This window comes from Coregonus lavaretus, assembly GCF_964263955.1.
Source record: "Coregonus lavaretus genome assembly, chromosome: 16".
NCBI lineage: Eukaryota > Metazoa > Chordata > Actinopteri > Salmoniformes > Salmonidae > Coregonus > Coregonus lavaretus.
The window spans coordinates 7,699,150-7,722,041 of NC_140003.1; the positions used below are offsets into that span (position 1 = coordinate 7,699,150).

Below are 22,892 nucleotides of genomic sequence, written 5' to 3' on the forward strand. Positions count from 1 at the left end.
AGCAAACTTCATACGGGCCTGGACATGTACTGGCTTAAGCAAGGGGACACGTCTGGCACTGCAGGATTTGATTCCCTGGCGGCGTAGTGTGTTACTGATGGTAGGCTTTGTTACTTTGGTTCCCAGCTCTCTGCAGGTCATTCACTAGGTCCCGCCGTGTGGTTCTGGGATTTTTGTTCACCGTTCTTGTGATCATTTTGATCCCACGGGGTGAGATCTTGCGTGGAGCCCCAGATCGAGGGAGATTATCAGTGGTCTTGTATGTCTTCCATTTCCTAATAATTGCTCCCACAGTTGATTTATTCAAACCAAGCTGCTTACCTATTGCAGATTCAGTCTTCCCAGCCTGGTGCAGGTCTACAATTTTGTTTCTGGTGTCCTTTGACAGCTCTTTGGTCTTGGCCATTGTGGAGTTTGGAGTGTGACTGTTTGAGGTTGTGTACAGGTGTCTTTTATACTGATAACAAGTTCAAACAGGTGCCATTAATACAGGTAACGAGTGGAGGACAGATGAGCCTCTTAAAGAATAAGTTACAGGTCTGTGAGAGCCAGAAATCTTGCTTGTTTGTAGGTGACCAAATACTTATTTTCCACCATAATTTGCAAATAAATTCATTAAAAATCCTACAATGTGAATTTCTGGAGAAAAAAAATCTCAATTTGTCTGTCATAGTTGACGTGTACCTATGATGAAAATTACAGGCCTCTCATCTTTTTAAGTGGGAGAACTTGCAAAATTGGTGGCTGACTAAATACTTTTTATTTTTTGTATGTATGTGTGTGTGTGTGTATATATGTACAGTGAGGGGAAAAAAGTATTTGATCCCCTGCTGATTTTGTACGTTTGCCCACTGACAAAGAAATGATCAGTCTATCATTTTAATGGTAGGTTTATTTGAACAGTGAGAGACAGAATAACAACAAAAAAATCCAGAAAAACGCATGGCAAAAATGTTATAAATTGATTTGCATTTTAATGAGGGAAATAAGTATTTGACCCCCTCTCAATCAGAAAGATTTCTGGCTCCCAGGTGTCTTTTATACAGGTAACGAGCTGAGATTAGGAGCACACTCTTAAAGGGAGTACTCCTAATCTCAGCTTGTTACCTGTATAAAAGACACCTGTCCACAGAAGCAATCAATCAATCATATTCCAAACTCTCCACCATGGCCAAGACCAAATAGCTCTCCAAGGATGTCAGGGACAAGATTGTAGACCTACACAAGGCTGGAATGGGCTACAAGACCATCGCCAAGCAGCTTGGTGAGAAGGTGACAACAGTTGGTGCGATTATTCGCAAATGGAAGAAACACAAAATAACTGTCAATCTCCCTCGGCCTGGGGCTCCATGCAAGATCTCACCTCGTGGAGTTGCAATGATCATGAAAATGGTGAGGAATCAGCCCAGAACTACACAGGAGGATCTTGTCAATGATCTCAAGGCAGCTGGGACCATAGTCACCAAGAAAACAATTGGTAACACACTACGCCGTGAAGGACTGAAATCCTGCAGCGCCCGCAAGGTCCCCCTGCTCAAGAAAGCACATATACAGGCCCGTCTGATGTTTGCCAGTGAATATCTGAATGATTTAGAGGAGAACTGGGTGAAAGTGTTGTGGTCAGATGAGACCAAAATCAAGCTCTTTGGCATCAACTCAACTCGCCGTGTTTGGAGGAGGAGGAATGCTGCCTATGACCCCAAGAACACCATCCCCACCGTCAAACATGGAGGTGGAAACATTATGCTTTGGGGGTGTTTTTCTGCTAAGGGGACAGGACAACTTCTCTGCATCAAAGGGACGATGTACAGGGCCATGTACCGTCAAATCTTGGGTGAGAACCTCTTTCCCTCAGCCAGGGCATTGAAAATGGGTCGTGGATGGGTATTCCAGCATGACAATGACACAAAACACATGGCCAAGGCAACAAAGGAGTGGCTCAAGAAGAAGCACATTAAGGTCCTGGAGTGGCCTAGCCAGTCTCCAGACCTTAATCCCATAGAAAATCTGTGGTGGGAGCTGAAGGTTCAAGTTGCCAAACATCAGGCTCGAAACCTTAATGACTTGGACAAGATCTGCAAAGAGGAGTGGGACAAAATCCCTCCTGAGATGTGTGCAAACCTGGTGGCCAACTACAAGAAACGTCTGACCTCTGTGATTGCCAACAAGGGTTTTGCCAACAAGTACTAAGTCATGTTTTGCAGAGGGGTCAAATACTTATTTCCCTCATTAAAATGCAAATCAATTCATAACATTTTTGACATGCGTTTTTCTGGATTTCTTTGTTGTTATTCTTTCTCTCACTGTTCAAATAAACCTACCCTTAAAATTATAGACTGATCCTGTCTTTGTCAGTGGGCAAACTTACAGAATCAGCAGGGGATCAAATACTTTTTTCCCTCACTGTGTGTGTGTTTGTGTGTGTGTGTGTGTGTGTGTGTGTGTGTGTGTGTGTGTGTGTGTGTATGTATATGTATGTATATATGTATGTATATACATATGTGTATGTATGTGTATATATAATGTGTGTGTGTGGATATATATATCCCCAATATCAAATTGGTAGTTAGTCTTTTCCCATCGCTGCAACTCCTGTACGGACTTGGGTTAGGCGAAGGTCGAGAGCCATGCGTCCTCCGAAACACGACCTTGCCAAGCCACACTGCTTCTTGACACACTGCTCGCTTAACCCGGAAGCCAGCCGCACCAATTTTTTCGGAGGAAACACCATACAGCTGGCGACCAAAGTCAGCGTGCATGTGCCCGGCCGCCACAAGGAGTCGCTAGAGCGCGACGGGACAAGGACATCCCAGCCGTCCCAACCCTCCCCTAACCCGGACTACGCTGGGCCAATTATGCGCCGCCTCATGGGTCTCCTGGTTGCGGCCGGCTGCAACACAGCCGGGGATCGAACCCGGATCGGTAGTGACGCCTCTAGCACTGCGATGCAGTGCCTTAGACCGCTGCGACCCTCGGGAGTCCCGGTAGTGCACTACTTTTGAGCAGGGCCCATAGGGAACACAACCATAGTGCCATTATTATATGGGTAACTAATGGGAAGGTAATAACACTGCAATTACGTAGTACACTACTTTTAATTGAATTGTTTATTCTGTAATGCATGTAAATACAAGTAATTGTAAGCAAGATTTGTATGTTTTGCATTACTCCGTGTACGCACTTCCCTCTTACATAAGACTATATAACGAAAAGCATTTATTGAATATTAGAAGTCACGTCTCACAATTGAGATGCAGCCAGCCAAAGAGTGGGTGAAGAGGGAAAAAGAGGGATGATGTTCATCATGCATCTCTCTGTTTTCCCATAGCTGAGACCAAGATCTGCTTCAAGTACTATCACGGTGTCAGTGGAGCCCTGAGAGCAACCACCCCCTGCATCACTGTGAAGAACCCTGGAGTCCTGGTGTGTCTGTGTGTGTTTATGGTTTGTTGTGTGTGTGTGTGTGTGTGTGTGTGTGTGTGTGTTTACATTCAACTTCTCTGTGTCTCTCAGGGAGAAGGTCAAAGTGAGGGGCAGTCATCCACAGATCATCCTCGCACACTAATCAGCTTTACTTTGACAGGTGAGGTGTGGTTTGGCTAAAACCAGGAACATGTCCTCATTGACTCTGACTTTGAAAAGGTGCTCTCTCTAGTTCCGATTCAAATGATTTAATAGAAAATCATCTAAGTTTTCCATTATTGATTAACTTATTATTCTAATCTACAACTACCTCTTCTTTATTTGACCATTTATTTACATGTGTTATTCCCACTTGAAAATAAGTGGTTCTAACTTTGCAGTGCTCCTAACATCCGACATGCAAGCTGTTATACAGTCAGCCTCAATCATTGACTAAAGTTTCTTCCAATTGGCCTCAAAATTAACAAAAGCACTGATTTCTATTACAAAAGTAGAACCAACTTAGTATGTATGTATGTATGTATGTATGTCTGTATGTACAGTACCAGTCAAGAGTTTGGACACACCTATTCATTCAAGGGTTTTCCTTTATTTTTATTATTTTCTACATTGTAGAATAATAGATAAGACATCAAAACTAAAAATTAACACTTTTTTTTTAACAAATCAAAATACATTTTATATTTGAGATTCTTCAAATAGCCACCCTTTGCCTTGATGACAGCGTTGCACACTCTTGGCATTCTCTCAACCAGCTTCACCTAGAATGCTTTTCCAACAGTATTGAAGGAGTTCCCACACATGCTGAGCACTTGTTGGCTGCTTTTCCTTCACTCTGCGGTCCGACTCATCCCAAACCATCCCAAACCAGCCCTTACACAGCCTGGAGGTGTTTTGGGTCATTGTCCTGTTGAAAAACAAATGATAGTCCCACTATGCCCAAACCAGATGGGATTGCATATCGCTTCAGAATGCTGTGGTAACCATGCTGATTGTGTCTTGAAATCTAAATAAATCACAGACAGTGTCACCAGCAAAGCACCCCCACACCATAACACCTCCTCCTCCATGCTTTACGGTGGGAAATACACATGCTGTGATCATCTGTTCACCCACACCGCTTCTCACAAAGACACAGCGGTTGGAACCAAAAATCTCCAATTTGGACTCCAGACCAAAGGACAAATTTCCAACGGTCTAATGTCCATTGCTCGTGTTTCTTGGCCCAATCAGGTCTCTTCTTCTTATTGGTGACCTTTAGTAGTGGTTTCTTTGCAGCAATTTGATCATGAAGGCCTGATTCACACAGTCTCCTCTGAACAGTTGATGTTGAGATGTTTCTGTTACTTGAACTCTGTAAAGCATTTTTTTGGGCTGCAATTTCTGAGGCTGGTAACTCTAATGAACTTATCCTCTGCAGCAGAGGTAACTCTGGGTCTTCCATTCCTGTGGCAGTCCTCATGAGAGACAGTTTCATCATAGCGCTTGATGGTTTTTGCGACTGCACTTTAAGAAACTTTTTCGTATTGATTGACCTTCATGTCTTGAAGTAATGATGGACTGTTGTTTCTCTTTGCTTATTTGAGCTGTTCTTGCCATAATATGGACTTTGTCTTTGACCAAATAGGGCTATCTTCTGTATACCCCCCTTACCTTGTCACAACTCAACTGATTGGCTCAAACGCATTAAGAAGGAAAGAAATTCCACAAATTAACTTTTAAGAAGGCACACCTGTTAATTGAAATGCATTCCAGGTGACTACCTCATGAAGCTGGTTGAGAGAATGCCACGCGTCTGCAAAGCTGTCATCAAGGCAAAGGGTGGCTATTTGAAGAATCTTTGATTTGTTTAACACTTTTTTGGTTACTACATGATTCCATATGTGTCATTTCATATTTTTGATGTCTTCACTATTAATCTACAATATAACAAATAATAAAAATAAAGAAAAACCCTTGAATGAGTAGGTGTTTCCAAACTTTTTACTGGTAGTGTATGTATATCATCCTTCCCTTGCAATAAAAAAAGCAGAAGTTTCTGTTCACTCTCTGATTGCAATACGAGTTCAAATGGTAAGCTGCTCTCCACCCAATGGCCTCCTCTGGTTGGCAGTTTAGCCTCCAATTTTGTTTGGTCAAAGCCTCAGACGATGCACAGTGAAGCAGGATATGGGTCTGTCCTCCCCTGTCCATGTAGTCTTATTCATTGTGAGCTAAAAAGCTAAACTGATCCTGGGTCAGCAAGCCTACTCGGAGACTCTTGATAGATACAGCCCCTGATTTGATGACGGTCTTCCTCTGTGTAGATATGCGTGCAGTGGGGCTGAAGAAGGGTATGTTCTTCAACCCGGATCCCTACCTGAAGATGTCCATCCACCCTGGGAAGAGAAGCGGCTTCCCCACCTTCAGCCACCACGGACAGGAGAGACGCTCAGCCATCATCGCCAATACCACCAACCCTAAGTGGCACGGAGAGGTGATCTATATGCATGCATGTGCGCACACACACACACACACTTACACACGTGCACACACATACACACACTCATTCCACTCATAGATCACTGGTTCACTATAAATGTGTTCCCTATTATTTACAATATTGTAACGATTAAAGTTTGAAATCAATATGGCTGAAGAGTCTAGCTAAATATAGAGTTCATGGGGAGCCGAGCGAGCCTTTCCCTCTAGGCTTCTCCTGGTGCTGAACTTCAGACTTCCAATTAAGTTGCTGCCCACTTAAATTGGTGCTGATTCTCTGATCGCCGCAAATCCCTTTTACTTAGCTAAGCACCATCTGACCATCTTTCTAATAGTCTGTTTCTCCCTCTCTCTGTAGAAATACACGTTTGTAGCACTGATGACAGACATTCTGAACATCGAGGTGAAGGACAAGTTTGCCAAAAGTCGACCAATCATCAAGCGCTTCCTTGGTCAGCTGACCATTCCTGTGCAGAGGCTGATTGAGAAAATACCTGGGTAGGTAACGTAGAAAACGGACGCATGCACACACACACACACACACACACACACACAAAATGTGCTTTAAAACAAACAAACAATTTATACACACTCAAAGACGTATCTTACTGCTACTCAAGTAGACCCATGCTCATAATTATTGATTTTTCACTACACTTTATCATTGCGTGTTAACTATAGTTGAGTAATTGCATTTGGTTGTTTGTTTGTCTGTCCTCAGTGTCCAGCCTCTGAGCTTCTCTCTGTGTCGACGGTTGCCCACTGAGCACGTGAGTGGCCAGATGCAGTTCAGAGTGGAGCTCACATCCACTGGACCTGACGGTGAGGGCTATTGCCTGTCATTTATTGTGTTTGTAAACAACAATACATAATTAAAGTACACACTGATGAATTGTAATGGAATAAAAATCAAGGTATTACAAAATGATTCATCTTTATCTCGTTCATGCTCAGGGGCCTCTCCAGACTCTATCATTGGTGTGCCCAATAACGGGGCCCCGGGGACTCCGTCAGATGACGAGGATCTGCCCCACCTACTCCTGGGGGTGGTCACTGGAGGCCCCTCCCCTACTGGCTCCCTGGGCTCACAGAGGTCCTGGGAAGGCGGGGCCACAGCCTATCCAGTCTCAGACTACAGGGACTTCAGCGGTACAGAGAGCAGAACCACAGAGGGCGAATCCTACTCTGGCCCTCAACGGTTGCTGAGGTCCCTTAGCGAAGGCCTGGATGCCATCGAGGCCCCCAAGGGCCCCGGAGAGAGGCCCCTGGGCGCTGCCTCACCGAAGCTGCGCTCTAGCTTCCCCACTCATACACGCCTCAGTGCCATGCTGCACATTGACTCAGACGAAGATGAGGAGCGCTCGGGGCCCACCGACATCTATCCGGTGCCCGGGTCACCCCTGCTGCTCAACGGGGGTCCCGAGGGGCCTGAAGAAGAAGACGTCTTCCCTGAGCAGCTGGAACCTAGGGTGGAGGGGGATGAACAGGAGGTGGTAACGGGGGAAGACTGTGCCTGTGGTGGTGAATCCGATGTGGCCCCTGAGTTAGACCTGGCCCTCGACTTGGAGGACTCCTCAGAGCCTGATGTTTTCTCGGAGGTGGAGGAAGTTCCTTTCTTCTCAGAGGCGCTGTCCCAGAGTATTTTGGCTGAGGGCCTGGAGGGGCCAGAGGAGGGCCAGGGGCCCTCTGACGACCCCTTGTCGGAGATTGACACCTGCTTCATGGCAATGGCCCCACAGACAGTCTTCTCTTCCTCAGAGAGTTGCCCAATCACAATGTCTGCGGCTCAGGTGAGTGACTGGTGGTGCAGTAAGTAGATCTTACCTGTGGTTAAAAGTTATCTATACAATAATAAAATAGCCTCTAATATACAATATCTGTAGTAGTAAGTCAAGGAACAATCATGGAAACCCAGAACTAAAATCTTGCGGGATTGTGTCAGATGCTCGATTAAGTTCTGGGGGCAGACGTGTTAGAAAATATACTAGAATGAGGAGCGGAAGCAGGGCAGTAGCTCCACCCCCCTCTCTTTGCAAGTTACAGGCAAGTCTATGGGCCAAATGTCCCCTCCCCGTCTGAAATCAGAAAAATGCAAAATCAGGATTTGTCCAAATGATAATTGACAAAGAATCTGCGCACCGGAACAAAGTTCCTCGTTAATCGTCGCGTCCCACAGTCTGTTTACAGATGCTAGGATACCAGTTATGTTATGTGCGTCTGTCCATGAGATTAGTAAAGGAATAATTGAGTTAAAGGATTTAAAGCTATAAAGATGCTTGTTCACTGGTGAGTGGTCTTCCTGTTTCAGGATTGGTTCTCATTCTCAGAGGTTGAAAACAGAAATAATATAACACTACCTCAAAAACATCAAACAATGTTTCTAGCCAGGACCTTACTTTGTTTCAACAAACAAAATCCTCACAAAGAAAGGTATGAAAATAAAAAGCTGCAGCTCTAAAGCAATGAACCACAACCCGCCAATGGGTCCTAACCAGAGATGTAGTAGTGGTTAAAAAAAAGTGGGTAAACATGAACGCCTTTCGAGATGATGCTGGCAAATCCTAACAATGTCATTTTAGTGTAATAGGCGTGCACCAAAGCAAATAAGGGTGTGTTAACATCATTTATATTAATGCTCCACTACATCCCTGGTCCTGACCCATCATTTGGGAAACACTGTTCTGACCTCATTGAGCCCTCCTCATGTTGTCAGATGTCTTTGGGCTTTGTAGGAGTTAGAGGAGAGGGCAGAAGCTGCCATTGACCCAGGGGGAGACACCTTCACTGACAATCCACCCACCCACCAGCATGTAGACGACGAGGGGGGCGGGCAGACGCCAGCCATTGAGGTTGAAGGAGACGCTCCGTCAGCCAATGAGCTGGAGCCAGGGGAGGAGATTAGTGAACGGATGCGGAGCTTGCAGGTATCTGGGGGTGTTCCCCAGGATGAGGAGGCGGAGGAGCCAAGACCCGCAGGGGTGGCGGTATCTGTTGATTCAGATGCAGTTGACATGGAGACAGATGGAGAAGACGGTGTGTAACTACCACCTTTAAAATAATTACTTAATGCTTTATTTAACAGTCTAATATTTACGTTGTATTATCTTTGAAATTACATGGTGAAATTATAACTACATTTTTCTTCCTTGGGATTCATTAAAGCATCCACGTACTTCCCTACCTGAAATTATCATTAAATATTATTAATTAATTCATCCAGTCATGTAGAAACTAATAATGAATGACTATAAAAAGGCTAATGTGTTCTTCCTTTTCCTGAATGTATGCTCAGGTGCTCAAGTGAACGGTCACCCCGTGCACTCCCTCCCATCAGTGCGCCATGACATTCACCGATACCAACGAGTGGACGAACCCTTACCTCCTAGTAAGTGTCTGTCTGTACATACTACATCTGGATGTATTTGAGGTGAAGGAAGATGACAAAAAGGAGAGAAAGAAAGCTGCTTGATACAATGTGTGTATTTGTCTCCATAGAGGCTGATAGAGGGGGCTTATTTGTATATGTGCCTTAATGGCTTCTGTGACAGCATGGGCAGTGCCATTGAAGGCTTTCTCTAAGTATTCTTCTTCTTCTATTACTTCTATAAGTATCTAGACAAACTGAAAGGGTGCATACTGCCGCCTGGAGTGTGTTGTCTGAACATGTATAAAACAAAGGTTGGTGATTTACTGCCACATGCAGATATGGAATGTTTGATCAGGATTATAATTAATTGGCTGATCCTTTCCTTATGACCTGGATGTCTACTTCAAAATGGTGACAGTTTTCAATGGCACTGCCCATGCTAAAACAAGCTTTGGGGCACTAGAGCTGTCTATCTAAGTCTATGATTTGTCTTACATTTCTAACTGCTATGTACACAATGGTATACTATTTGACATACTGAATGTTTATGCTATTTCAAGGTGTCATGGTTGTGTGTCAGAACGCATCTGTGCATGTCAACCATGTGTGAATTTAGTTTGACTGTGGTTGTATCCCAAATGGCACCCTATTCCCTATGGCCTTTGGTCAAAAGTAGTGTACTATAAAGGAAATAGGGTGCCATTTGGGACAAAGCCTCTGACTCAAATGTTAAGTGTGTGTTTGCGACTGTAAAGCCATGTGTTTGTTCTCCTCACAGACTGGGAGGCGAGGATCGATAGTCACGGTCGTATTTTCTTTGTCGATCATGTGAACCGGACCACCACGTGGCAGCGCCCCACGGGACCCCCCGCCCCCCAGGGCCTGACCCGCTCCAACTCCATCCAACAGATGGAGCAGCTCAACCGCAGGTCTGTATCATGTAGAGACACACAGGCACACACACACGTACATACACACCATACGCTCATACACATATACACACACACTCGCACACATATATGTACGTACATATACACTCACACGTTCTCTCTCACTCACACACACACACAGACACACACGCACACACACACATGCACACACTTTTGTAACTTCAGTCCTCTACGTTTCCTCTTCTCTCCTTCACCCTTCACACCCTTCCTCTCTTTCTCTCTCACACTGTCCTTCTTTCCCTTTATTTCTATTTCTGTCTGTCAGATATCAGAGCATCAGGAGGACGATGACCAGTGAGAGGTCTGAGGAGAACACAGTTGACCTCCCGCCAGAGCCCACAGAGAGTGACCTTCTGCCCCAGACCATCCCTGGTGTGCTAGTACACTAACATACACACACACACTGATAACACTCACGAGATATGCACACACACACACTTGCGCGCATACAAGCGCACACGCACAAGCACACACACACACAAACACACACATCCTTCCCAACATATATTTAACTCTAACAGTTTGTGTTTTGTCTGTTGTAGAGTACAGGAGAGAGAGTGCGTTGGGTCACTCCAGCTCTCGGTCGCGTCTCTCTCTGCTGCTCCAGTCCCCAAGTGCAAAGTTCCTGTGCAGCCCAGACTTCTTCACCGTGCTGCATTCTAACCCTGTGAGTCTGGCTGCACAGGTGCTCAACTCTCACCTTTCACCTTCTTATGGATCACCTTTGATCCCTCAAGGTCTCACTTACCACGTCACATCTCTCAGTAGTTGATAATGATCTGCAAAGGTGTGTGGTAAGGGAATAGCTTTTTGGAATGAAATGCTATTTTCTAGTGTAAGTCAAATGTTGCCTTCATCAGGTTAATTGAAATATAACTACGAGCTATGCTACCTGTGTTTTCATTTTTGACAGAAATTCATAATTCTCACTTAATATGTGTTTGCTCAAAGTAATGACAACCCCATTTACAGAAGAGCCCAGCATTTCATATGTCCCTCTTTGATGTCCTCATCAGTCTGTTCCCTCCCTACCTCCCCAGAGTGCCTACAGCATGTTTACGAGCAACACTTGCCTGAAGCACATGATCAGTAAGGTGCGTCGGGACGCCCACCACTATGAGCGTTACCAGCACAATCGGGACCTGGTAGCCTTCCTCAACATGTTCACCAACAAACAGCTGGAGCTACCCAGGGGCTGGGAGATGAAGCACGACCAGACCGGCAAGGTCTGGACCACAGTATGTGGGGGGGAGGGAGTAGGGGTGTGTGTGAAGTGGGGTTGGGTGTAAGAGCAGCGTGTGTGTGTGTGTGTGTGTGTGGATATATGCACAGTACACCTTTATAAACTGTAGTTTGTTTATCTATCTTACTGTAAGTGTCTGGCTGTGTGTCTCCACAGCCCTTCTTTGTGGATCACAACTGTCGCTCCACGACCTTCATCGACCCGCGACTCCCCCTCCAGAGTGCACGCTCCACTAGCCTGCTAGCCCACCGCCAGCACCTTAGCCGCCAACGCAGCCACAGCGCAGGCGAGGTGAGAGACTACTGCTAAGTTCACATAGGCGAATCAAAAAAAGGTCAGACCAGACTGCATGACGGCATGCAAGCTAGTGGACTACCCTACAGTACATGTGGCTTGGCAGTTTGCCTGGCTAGCTGGTTTGAAGAACATGCTAGCTTACACATCCAAAATAGAAAATACCACCACAGTGGATGGTATTTTCAGTCAGCCTCAACGGAATTTGCCGTCATAGTCTCAGTGAAAACATGTAGATTAATCTTGCCGGATTCAGTCGCTTATGTGAACGCAGGAAACTACTGTACTACTGCACCACTAGTACAGGCCCGAGGTCAGCTCTAAATACAGTCTACTGCACCCACTGCACCACTGACACACTGGCCTGAGATCAGCACTAAATCTAGTCTATTATACCCACTGACACACTGGAATACAGGCCAGAGATCAGCACTAAGACGTTACATAAGCTGCTTTAACAAGACCAATATCAATCATAATGCTTATAGCAAAACAAATAATAATGCAGGTTAATGGAATGGACTAAAATGAGTGTCCCCTTCTGTTGCAGGTGGTAGATGACACAAGACACTCCAGCCCACCTGTCATGCCCCGTCCCTCCAGCACCTTCAGTGGGTCCACTCGCAATCAGTACCTGGACCTGGTGCCTGTGGGTGAGTACACTGGCTTATACACACACACACACACACACATGCAGTTACAGACCCAGGAATGTTGATATTGACACAGGTTTCTCCCCAGCCTACAATGACAAGATTGTGGCATTTCTACGGCAACCCAACATCATTGAGATCCTACAGGAGAGGCAGCCAGAGCTTGTCAGGAACCACTCACTCAAGTAGGTCACCCCAATCACCATGGGAACCCTTTAACCAGATATTTAACCTTTAATCCTAACCCTCTAAGTGTATTATGTTTGTGCCAAACAGCAGTATCACGAATGTTAACCTGTGTGTGTGTGTGTGTGTGTCTGCAGGGAAAGGTTACAGTTCATTCGCAGTGAGGGTGTTTCTGGGCTTGCTCGTCTCTCTAGCGATGCTGACCTAGTCATTTTGCTCAGGTGTGTCTTTAGGGGTTAATGTCTGTTTGTGATTAGTGTGTGTTTGTGTGTGCGAGATGGTATTGAGTGTGTGTGTGTCAGTGTGTGTGACTGTGTGTGTTTATGTATGTATGTATGTTTGTGAGTATTGTGTTTGTGAGTGTGTATTATTAAGCACCCCTCTCTCCCTCAGCCTGTTTGAAGAGGAGGTGATGTCTTATGTGCCACCTCATGCCTTACTGCACCCCAGCTACTGCTCCTCCCCTCAGAGCTCCCCCGGTGAGAGCACACACACACACGCGCAAAGCCGCACGCGTGCACACACACACTTTCCTCTCATCTTCTCCTCACGCCCTTCTTCTTCTTCCCATAGCCTTGCTTCTAATCCAAACTATCCATCCAAAGCAGGGCAAGATAATGAGATAAAGCCTTGAGTGGTAAAAGTTGCTTAGCGCACTCAATCAGTAAAGTTTAGTGTTTTATCTGAACTAATTATATTCTAATGAAAGTTGTAATAATGAGATACACGTTACTTATCATAAACGTATGTATTTGTTGTATATTTTTCATCCCCCTCTTCCTCCTTTCTGCTCTTCCTCCTTCTTCCGCCCCTCTCTCAGGTACTCAGCGAGCTAATGCACGCGCCCCTGCCCCTTACAAACGTGACTTTGAGGCCAAACTGAGAAACTTCTATCGCAAGCTGGAGACGAAAGGCTACGGCCAGGGACCTGGGAAAGTCAAGTGAGTACTGTTGCTGTTTGATGACGTCATTCAAAAGGTTGAGAGAACAGCTAAATATCAGCCATACCCTGTATTGTTTAATCCTAACCTGTGTGTGTGGTGTGCGCATTCGTGACTGTCTGTGTTTCTCCTTCTTCCAGATTGATCATTCGTAGAGATCACCTATTGGAGGATGCCTTCAATCAGATCATGTGCTACTCCCGCAAAGACCTGCAGAGGAGTAAGCTCTATGTCAGCTTTGTGGGCGAGGAAGGGTGAGTGTTGCCGTTGGGGTTTAGGTCTTTCATATATGCTACACATTTCCTTAAAGTTTGCTCATATGTATCGGCTGTTATGTCAAGGTCAGATACGTGGGTGCTTATATTTGTCCTGTTCCACACACACAAGTGTTTTACAAGTGTGTTGGTGTGAAATGGAAATATGTTTTTTGCATTTCCCAGCTCCCCCTGAGACACCTTCGGAGAGTGGGGTCACGGCCAGGGATCAGCCATTATTGACGGTGACCCTGGAGCAATTAGGGTTGAGTGCCTTGCTCAAGGGCCGATTGACAGATCACCTTGTCGGCTCTGGGATTCGAACCAGCAACCTTTCGGTTACTGGCCCAACGCTCTAAGTGCTAGCATACCGCTGTGTACGTTATGTGTATATTTTCCATAATCTTAATACATGGTTTACAAAAATGTGTGTGTGTGTTATAGACTGGACTACAGCGGCCCCTCAAGGGAGTTCTTCTTCCTGGTGTCGAGGGAGTTGTTTAACCCTTACTATGGCCTGTTTGAGTACTCAGCCAACGACACCTACACTGTGCAGATAAGCCCCATGTCTGCCTTCGTGGACAACCATCACGAGTGGTGAGTGACAAGTTTACATTACCATGATTAGGATGGATGGGTTGTGGGTGGGTGGATGGATGGAAGGACGGATGGACGAATTTAGGAGGACAGACAGACATGCTGTAGATCAAACAAAGAACAAAGACCCAGAAAATCTGACTTGTCATCATAAACATACTGTACTGTACACCTAGCAGTGATGTTGCTCTGTGTTCAAGGTTTCGTTTCAGTGGGCGTATCCTAGGCCTGGCTCTGATCCACCAGTATCTGCTGGATGCCTTCTTTACCCGCCCCTTCTACAAGGGCCTGCTGCGCATGTGAGTGTCTCAATCAGGCCCTCTCAGCCAGCAGCTGGCTAGGGCTCCTATTGTCACGAACACTGCATTGTTAATAGGTTTGGGAACACAACCACCATGGCAAATAGCCAGTTATGCTTTAACGTAAATATTTTATATAAAACTACTGAACTGGTGGAAGCTGAACTGACAGGAATTGTTGAAATGGATTTGACTTTAGTTATTCAGTTACCATGCTTTCATTAAGTGGTTGATATACACTCTGGAGAAGAACATTCTAAATGACTAAAATGCCAACGTAAGACTTAGTCATTGTAGAGTTATGAGTTCTATCTTTGACCTCTATTTACCCTTGTTGTCCTCTTGTTGACCTTTGTCCCCTGCAGCCCGTGTGACCTGAGTGACCTGGAGTTCCTGGATGAGGAGTTTCACCAGAGTTTACAGTGGATGAAGGACAACGACATCGAGGACATGCTGGACCTCACCTTCACCGTCAACGAGGAGGTCTTCGGACAGGTATGTGTGTGTGCGTGCATGTATGCATGATTGTGTTTTGAATAATGAATATATTATATGTATCTTCAATGGTTTTTAGACTATATACTATTGCAATGTGCTGTCCTTGTGGCTGAATCCTAACTTCCACTTAAGTCAAATTTTTACTTAGTCATGCATTGATGTCAATGGGAAGGTAGGATTCACCTAGCCTGGGTATCAGTTTTTTTAGCTAACATTCCACTCCTTGCCACTCCTGTCATTTGCCAACGAGACTGGCCTTTCGGCAATCTCAACGTGCAGCTTGATTTCCGCAGGAGTTGCTCGTTGGTTGTTGGAAATATGTCTTGAGGAGTTCCCACATATGCTGAGCACTTGTTGGCTGCTTTTCCTTCACTCTGCAGTCCAACTCATCCCAAACCATCTCAATTGGGTTGAGGTCGGGTGATTGCGGAGGCCAGGTCATCTGATGCAGCACTCCATCACTCTTCTTCTTGGTCAAATAGCGCTTACACAGCCTGGAGGTGTGTTTTTGGTCATTTTCCTGTTGAAAAACAAATGCTAGTCCCACTATGTGCAAACCAGATGGGATGGCGTATTGCTGCAGAATGCTGTGGTAGCCATGCTGGTTAAGTGTGCCTTGAATTCTAAATAAATCACAGACAGTGTCACCAGCAAACCACCCCCACACCATAACACCTCCTCCTCCATGCTTTACGGTGGAAATACACATGCGGAGATCATCCGTTCACCCACACCGCGTCTCATAAAGACACGGCGATTGGAACCAAAAATCTCAAATTTGGACTCCTGAACAAAGGACACATTTACATTTTACATTTTACATTTTAGTCATTTAGCAGACGCTCTTATCCAGAGCGACTTACAGGAGCAATTAGGGTTAAGTGCCTTGCTCAAGGGCACATTAACGTCATTTAGCAGACGCTCTTAGCCAGAGCGACTCGCAAATTGGTGCGTTCACCCTATAGCCAGTGGGATAACCACTTTACAATTTGGGGGGGTTAGAAGGAACACTTTATCCTATCCCAGGTATTCCTTAAAGAGGTGGGGTTTCAAATGTCTCCGGAAGGTGGTGAGTGACTCCGCTGTCCTGGCGTCGTGAGGGAGCTTGTTCCACCATTGGGGTGCCAGAGCAGCGAACAGTTTTGCCTGGGCTGAGCGGGAGCTATGCTTCCGCAGAGGAAGGGGAGCCAGCAGGCCAGAGGTGGATGAACGCAATGCCCTCGTTTGGGTGTAGGGACTGATCAGAGCCTGAAGGTACAGAGGTGCCGTTCCCCTCACTGCTCCATAGGCAAGCACCATGGTCTTGTAGCGGATGCGAGCTTCAACTGGAAGCCAGTGGAGTGTGCGGAGGAGGGGGGTGACGTGAGAGAACTTGGGAAGGTTGAACACCAGACGGGCTGCGGCATTCTGGATGAGTTGTAGGGGTTTAATGGCACAGGCAGGGAGGCCAGCCAACAGCGAGTTGCAGTAGTCCAGACGGGAGATGACAAGTGCCTGGATTAGGACCTGTGCCGCTTCCTGTGTAAGGCAGGGTCGTACTCTCCGAATGTTGTAGAGCATGAACCTGCAGGAGCGGGTCACCGCCTTGATGTTGGCGGAGAACGACAGGGTGTTGTCCAGGGTCACGCCTAGGCTCTTCGCACTCTGGGAGGAGGACACAGCGGAGTTGTCAACCGTGATGGCGAGATCATGGAACGGGCAGTCCTTCCCCGGGAGGAAGAGCAGCTCCTTCTTGCCAGGGTTCAGCTTGAGGTGGTGATCCGTCATCCATACTGATATGTCTGCCAGACATGCAGAGATGCGATTCGCCACCTGGTTATCAGAAGGGGGAAAGGAGAAGATTAGTTGTGTATCGTCAGCGTAGCAATGATAGGAAAGGCCATGTGAGGATATGACAGAGCCAAGTGACTTGGCTCTGTCATATGGAAGACTTGCTCGTGTTTCTTGGCCCAAGCAAGTCTCTTCTTATTATTGGTGTCCTTTAGTAGTGGTTTATTTGCAGCAATTTGATCATGAAGGCCCCTTACACTTCAGTGTAGTGACGCAACAATTCTAGCAAAATGCATAGCGCATAAAATTAAAATGATATTGTCGGATATTATTCATCCTAATCAGATATATTATCTCCAATGTATCATCCATGTAAATAACCTAACACAAGTACTGGAAACTATAGAACATTATGAATAATCTGGGAAACCAGGCCTGGTATTCATAGCAGACTTTGAAAATGCTTTTGATAAAGAATGACTGGAATTTATATACAGTGGGGAAAAAAAGTATTTAGTCAGCCACCAATTGTGCAAGTTCTCCCACTTAAAAAGATGAGAGAGGCATGTAATTTTCATCATAGGTACACGTCAACTATGACAGACAAAATGAGAAAAAAAAATCCAGAAAATCACATTGTAGGATTTTTAATGAATTTATTTGCAAATTATGGTGGAAAATAAGTATTTGGTCAATGACAAAAGTTTCTCAATACTTTGTTATATACCCTTTGTTGGCAATGACACAGGTCAAACGTTTTCTGTAAGTCTTCACAAGGTTTTCACACACTTTTGCTGGTATTTTGGCCCATTCCTCCATGCAGATCTTCTCTAGAGCAGTGATGTTTTGGGGCTGTCGCTGGGCAACACGGACTTTCAACTCCCTCCAAAGATTTTCTATGGGGTTGAGATCTGGAGACTGGCTAGGCCACTCCAGGACCTTGAAATGCTTCTTACGAAGCCACTCCTTCGTTGCCCGGGCGGTGTGTTTGGGATCATTGTCATGCTGAAAGACCCAGCCACGTTTCATCTTCAATGCCCTTGCTGATGGAAGGAGGTTTTCACTCAAAATCTCACGATACATGGCCCCATTCATTCTTTCCTTTACACGGATCAGTCGTCCTGGTCCCTTTGCAGAAAAACAGCCCCAAAGCATGATGTTTCCACCCCCATGCTTCACAGTAGGTATGGTGTTCTTTGGATGCAACTCAGCATTCTTTGTCCTCCAAACACGACGAGTTGAGTTTTTACCAAAAAGTTATATTTTGGTTTCATCTGACCATATGACATTCTCCCAATCCTCTTCTGGATCATCCAAATGCACTCTAGCAAACTTCAGACGGGCCTGGACATGCACTGGCTTAAGCAGGGGGACACGTCTAGCACTGCAGGATTTGAGTCCCTGGCGGCGTAGTGTGTTACTGATGGTAGGATTTGTTACTTTGGTCCCAGCTCTCTGCAGGTCATTCACTAGGTCCCCCCGTGTGGTTCTGGGATTTTTGCTCACTGTTCTTGTGATCATTTTGACCCCACGGGGTGAGATCTTTCGTGGAGCCCCAGATCGAGGGAGATTATCAGTGGTCTTGTATGTCTTCCATTTCCTAATAATTGCTCCCACAGTTGATTTCTTCAAACCAAGCTGCTTACCTATTGCAGATTCAGTCTTCCCAGCCTGGTGCAGGTCTACAATTTTGTTTCTGGTGTCCTTTGACAGCTCTTTGGTCTTGGCCATAGTGGAGTTTGGAGTGTGACTGTTTGAGGTTGTGGACAGGTGTCTTTTATACTGATAACAAGTTCAAACAGGTGCCATTAATACAGGTAACGAGTGGAGGACAGAGGAGCCTCTTAAAGAAGAAGTTACAGGTCTGTGAGAGCCAGAAATCTTGCTTGTTTGTAGGTGACCAAATACTTATTTTCCACCATAATTTGCAAATAAATTCATAAAAAATCCTACAATGTGATTTTCTGGAATTTTTTTCCTCAATTAGTCTGTCATAGTTGACGTGTACATATGATGAAAATTACAGGCCTCTCGCCTCTTTTTAAGTGGGAGAACTTGCACAATTGGTGGCTGACTAAATACTTTTTTTCCCCACTGTATAAATGCCTGGAATATTTCAATTTTGGAGAATCTCTTATACAATAGGTTAAAGTTATGTGTAGTAACCCTAGGTGTACAATAGTAAATAATGGCTACTTCCCAGAAAGTATTAAACTGTCAAGAGGAGTAAAAAAAGGTTTTCCTCTATCGGCATATTTATTTATTATGGCCATCGAAATATTAGCTATTAAAATCAGATCCAACAATAATATCAAGAAGCTAGAAATCCAGGGCTTAAAAACAAAGGTGTCATTGTATGCTGATGATTCATGTTTTCTTTTAAATCCACAATTTGGATCCCTCCACAGCCTCATAGAGGATCTAGATAATTTTTCTAACCTCTCTGGATTACAACAACATTTTTATAAATGTACTATATTACGTATTGGCTCACCAAAAAATACAACTTTTACATTCCCATGTAGTTTACCAATAAAACAGTCTGACGGTGAAGTAGACATACTCTGTATTCATATCCCGAAAGAAAGAAATGATCTCAATACAATACATTTTAATCAAAAGTTAGCAAAAATAGATAAGATCTTGCTACCATTGAAAGGAAAATACCTGTCTATTTGTGGAAAAATCACCCTGATTAACTCTTTTGTCATATCCCAGTTCGACAAAAAAAAAAAAAAAAAAGTATTATATGAGCAAAAAATATTAGATTTTATTTGGAATGGCAAGCCAGACAAAATGTTATATAATGAATATGATTTCAGAGGGCAGAAATAAAATATTAAAGCATTAGACCTCTCACTAAAGGCTTCAGTCATACAAAACTGTACTTAAATCCTAACTGGTTCTCTTGCAGATTAGTAAGAATGGCTCACCCCGTGTTCTAGAACGGCCTTTTTCCATTTATTCAGATTACAACCTCACTTTAGGTTATTTTAAAATATCTCAATTTTTTTTTTTTATATATATATATTTTTTTTAAGCCATAGAAGGTTGGTTGCAATTTCAGTTTAATCCACCAGAAAAGACAGAACAAATATTATGGTTAAACTCAAATATACTAATTGATAAAAAAGTTTATTTTTGTAAAAATAAATGAATGAGCCATTCACAGTATTATTGTACCAGCCATGTAAAAAAAATTGGTGAAAAAAATTGTGATAAATAAAAAAGTATACCAGTTTCATTTAAGGACCAAAAAATTGACAGCTGTGCCATATAGATTGCAAAATAGCTGGGAAGACTGATGCACAAAACGATGCCTTATTCTAAACTTTGTTTTTCAATTTAAATTATTATACAAAATTCTTGCAACCAATACAATGTTAAATACAGTGCATTCCGAAAGTATTCAGACCCCTTCACTTTTTCCACATTTTGTTACATTACAGCCTTATTCTAAAATGGATATTCTAAAATTGATTAAATTGTTGTTTTTTCCTCATCAATCTACACACAATACCCCATAATTTGCAAATGTATAAAAAAGCAACAACTTCAATATTACATTTACATAAATATTCAGACCCTTTACTCAGTCCTTTGTTGAAGCACCTTTGGCAGCGATTACAGCCTCGTCTTCTTGGGTATGACGCTACAAGCTTGGCACACCTGTACATTTTACATTTACATTTTAGTCATTTAGCAGACGCTCTTATCCAGAGCGACTTACAGGAGCAATTAGGGTTAAGTGCCTTGCTCAAGGGCACATTTACGTCATTTCATTCTTCTCTGCAGATCCTCTCAAGCTCTGTCTGTCTGGTTGGATAGGGCGCGTCGCTGCACAGCTATTTTCAGGTCTCTCCAGAGATGTTAGATCGGGTTCAAGTCCGGGCTCTGGCTGGGCCACTCAAGGACATTCAGACATTCAGAGACTTGTCCCGAAGCTACTCCTGCATTGTCTTGACTGTTTGCTTAGGGTCATTGTCCTATTGGAAGGTGAACCTTCGCCCCAGCCTGAGCTCCTGAGCGCTCTGGAGCAGGTTTTCATAAATTATCTCTCTGTACTTTGCTCCGTTCATCTTTCCCTCAATCCTGACTAGTCTTCCAGTCCCTGCCGCTGAAAAACATCCCCACAGCATGATGCTGCCACCACCATGCTTCAGCGTAGGGATGGTGCCAGGTTTCTTCCAGACGTGACGCTTGACATTCAGGCCAAAGAGCTCAATCTTGTTTCTCATGGTCTGAGAGTCCTTTAGGTGCCTTCCGTCTGGCCACTCTACCATAAAGGCCTGATTGGTGGAGTGCTGCAGATATTGTTGTCCATCTGGAAGGTTCTCCCATCTCCACAGAGGAACTCTAGAGCTCTGTCAGAGTGACCATCGGGTTGTTGGTCACCTCCCTGACCAAGCCCCTTCTCCCCCGATTGCTCAGTTTGGCCGGGTGGCCAGCTCTAGGAAGAGTCTTGGTGGTTCCAAATTTCATCCATTTAAGAATGATGGAGGCCACTGTGTTCCTGGGGACCTTCAATGCTGCAGACATTATTTGGTACCCTTCCCCATATAGACAGGTGTGTGCCTTTCCAAATCATGTCCAATCAATTGAATTTACCACAGGTGGACTCCAATCAAGTTGTAGAAACATCACAAGGATGATGGATGGAAACAGGATGCACCTGAGCTCAATTTTTAGTCTCATAGCAAAGGGTCTGAATACTTATGTAAATAAGGTATTTCTGTTTTTAATTTTGTATACATTTGAAAACATTTCTACAAACCTGTTTTCACTTTGTCATTATGGGGTATTGTGTGTAGATTGATGAGGAAAAACATTTATTTAATCCATTTTAGGATAAGGCTGTAACGTAATAAAATGTGGAAAAAGTCAAGGGGTCTGAATACTTTCCGAAAGCACTGTAGATGGGAGGGGTTGAGGGAGCTGACTTACTGGACTAAAAACAAACAAAAGATAACTAATGTAAAATATACTGTGTCCGTAAAATGGATATAATATGTATAAGCTGGAAGTAGAATCCTAAGTGTTGTAGTCCATTAGTTTACTCCAATAAGGGGGGGGGGGAAATATATACAAAAACTGAACAAAAATACATGTAAAATGTTAAGTGTTGATCCCATGTTTCATGACCAGAAATGTTCCATATGCACAAAATACGTATTTCTCTCAAATTATGGTGCACAAATTTGTTTACATACCTGTTAGTGAGCATTTGTCCTTTGCCAAGATAGTCCATCCACCTGACAGGTGTGGCATATCAAGAAGTTGATTAAACAGCTTGATCATTACACAGGTGCACCTTGTGCTGGGGACAATAAAAGGCCACTCTAAAAGGTGCAGTTTTGTCACAAAACACAATGCCACAGATGTCTCAAGTTTTGAGGGATTGTGCAATTGGCATGCTGACTACAGGAATGTCCACCAGAGCTGTTGCCAGAGAAGTTAATGTTAATTTCTCTACCATAAGCCGCCTCCAACGTCTTTTCAGTGAATTTGGCAGTATGTCCAACCGGCCTCACAACCGCAGACCATGTGTAACCACGCCAGCCCAGGACCTCCACATCCGGCTTCTTCACATGTGGGATCGTCTGAGACCTGCCACCCGGACAGCTGATGAAACTGAGGAGTATTTATGTCTGTAATAAAGCCCTTTTGTGGGGAAAAACTCATTCTGATTGGCTGAGCCTGGCTCCCCAGTGGGTCAGCCTGGCTCCCAAGTGGGTGGGCTTTTGCCCTCCCAGGCCCACCCATGGCTGCGCCCCTGTCCAGTCATGTGAAATCCATAGACTAGGGCCTAATGGTTTTATTTTATTTCACTACTTTTCTAATAAGAACCTTAACTCAGTAAAATCGTTGAAATTCTCACGTTGTACTTGTCTCATCGCGCTCTAGCGACTCCTTGTGGGGAGCCGGGCGCATGCACG

The 22,892-nt window shown here is 44.5% G+C and overlaps 1 protein-coding gene across 1 annotated transcript in view; it reads left to right on the forward strand.

The window, feature by feature from the left end:
* LOC311143338 (E3 ubiquitin-protein ligase HECW2-like) overlaps positions 1-22,892 on the forward strand; it is a gene marked incomplete at both ends in the record, with an annotated part of 54,760 nt that overhangs the window by 9,133 nt on the left and 22,735 nt on the right. The window contains 22 exons of the mRNA XM_084179180.1: positions 3,329-3,423; positions 3,514-3,583; positions 5,730-5,899; positions 6,263-6,402; positions 6,626-6,726; positions 6,859-7,694; positions 8,637-8,937; positions 9,197-9,289; positions 10,050-10,200; positions 10,487-10,593; positions 10,764-10,888; positions 11,262-11,447; positions 11,621-11,755; positions 12,309-12,411; positions 12,500-12,596; positions 12,735-12,818; positions 12,991-13,076; positions 13,418-13,538; positions 13,679-13,792; positions 14,237-14,389; positions 14,590-14,688; positions 15,054-15,183. Of these exons, the coding sequence (XP_084035306.1) occupies positions 3,329-3,423; positions 3,514-3,583; positions 5,730-5,899; positions 6,263-6,402; positions 6,626-6,726; positions 6,859-7,694; positions 8,637-8,937; positions 9,197-9,289; positions 10,050-10,200; positions 10,487-10,593; positions 10,764-10,888; positions 11,262-11,447; positions 11,621-11,755; positions 12,309-12,411; positions 12,500-12,596; positions 12,735-12,818; positions 12,991-13,076; positions 13,418-13,538; positions 13,679-13,792; positions 14,237-14,389; positions 14,590-14,688; positions 15,054-15,183 (3,497 nt within the window). The remainder of the gene's footprint in view (positions 1-3,328; positions 3,424-3,513; positions 3,584-5,729; positions 5,900-6,262; positions 6,403-6,625; positions 6,727-6,858; positions 7,695-8,636; positions 8,938-9,196; positions 9,290-10,049; positions 10,201-10,486; positions 10,594-10,763; positions 10,889-11,261; positions 11,448-11,620; positions 11,756-12,308; positions 12,412-12,499; positions 12,597-12,734; positions 12,819-12,990; positions 13,077-13,417; positions 13,539-13,678; positions 13,793-14,236; positions 14,390-14,589; positions 14,689-15,053; positions 15,184-22,892) is intronic.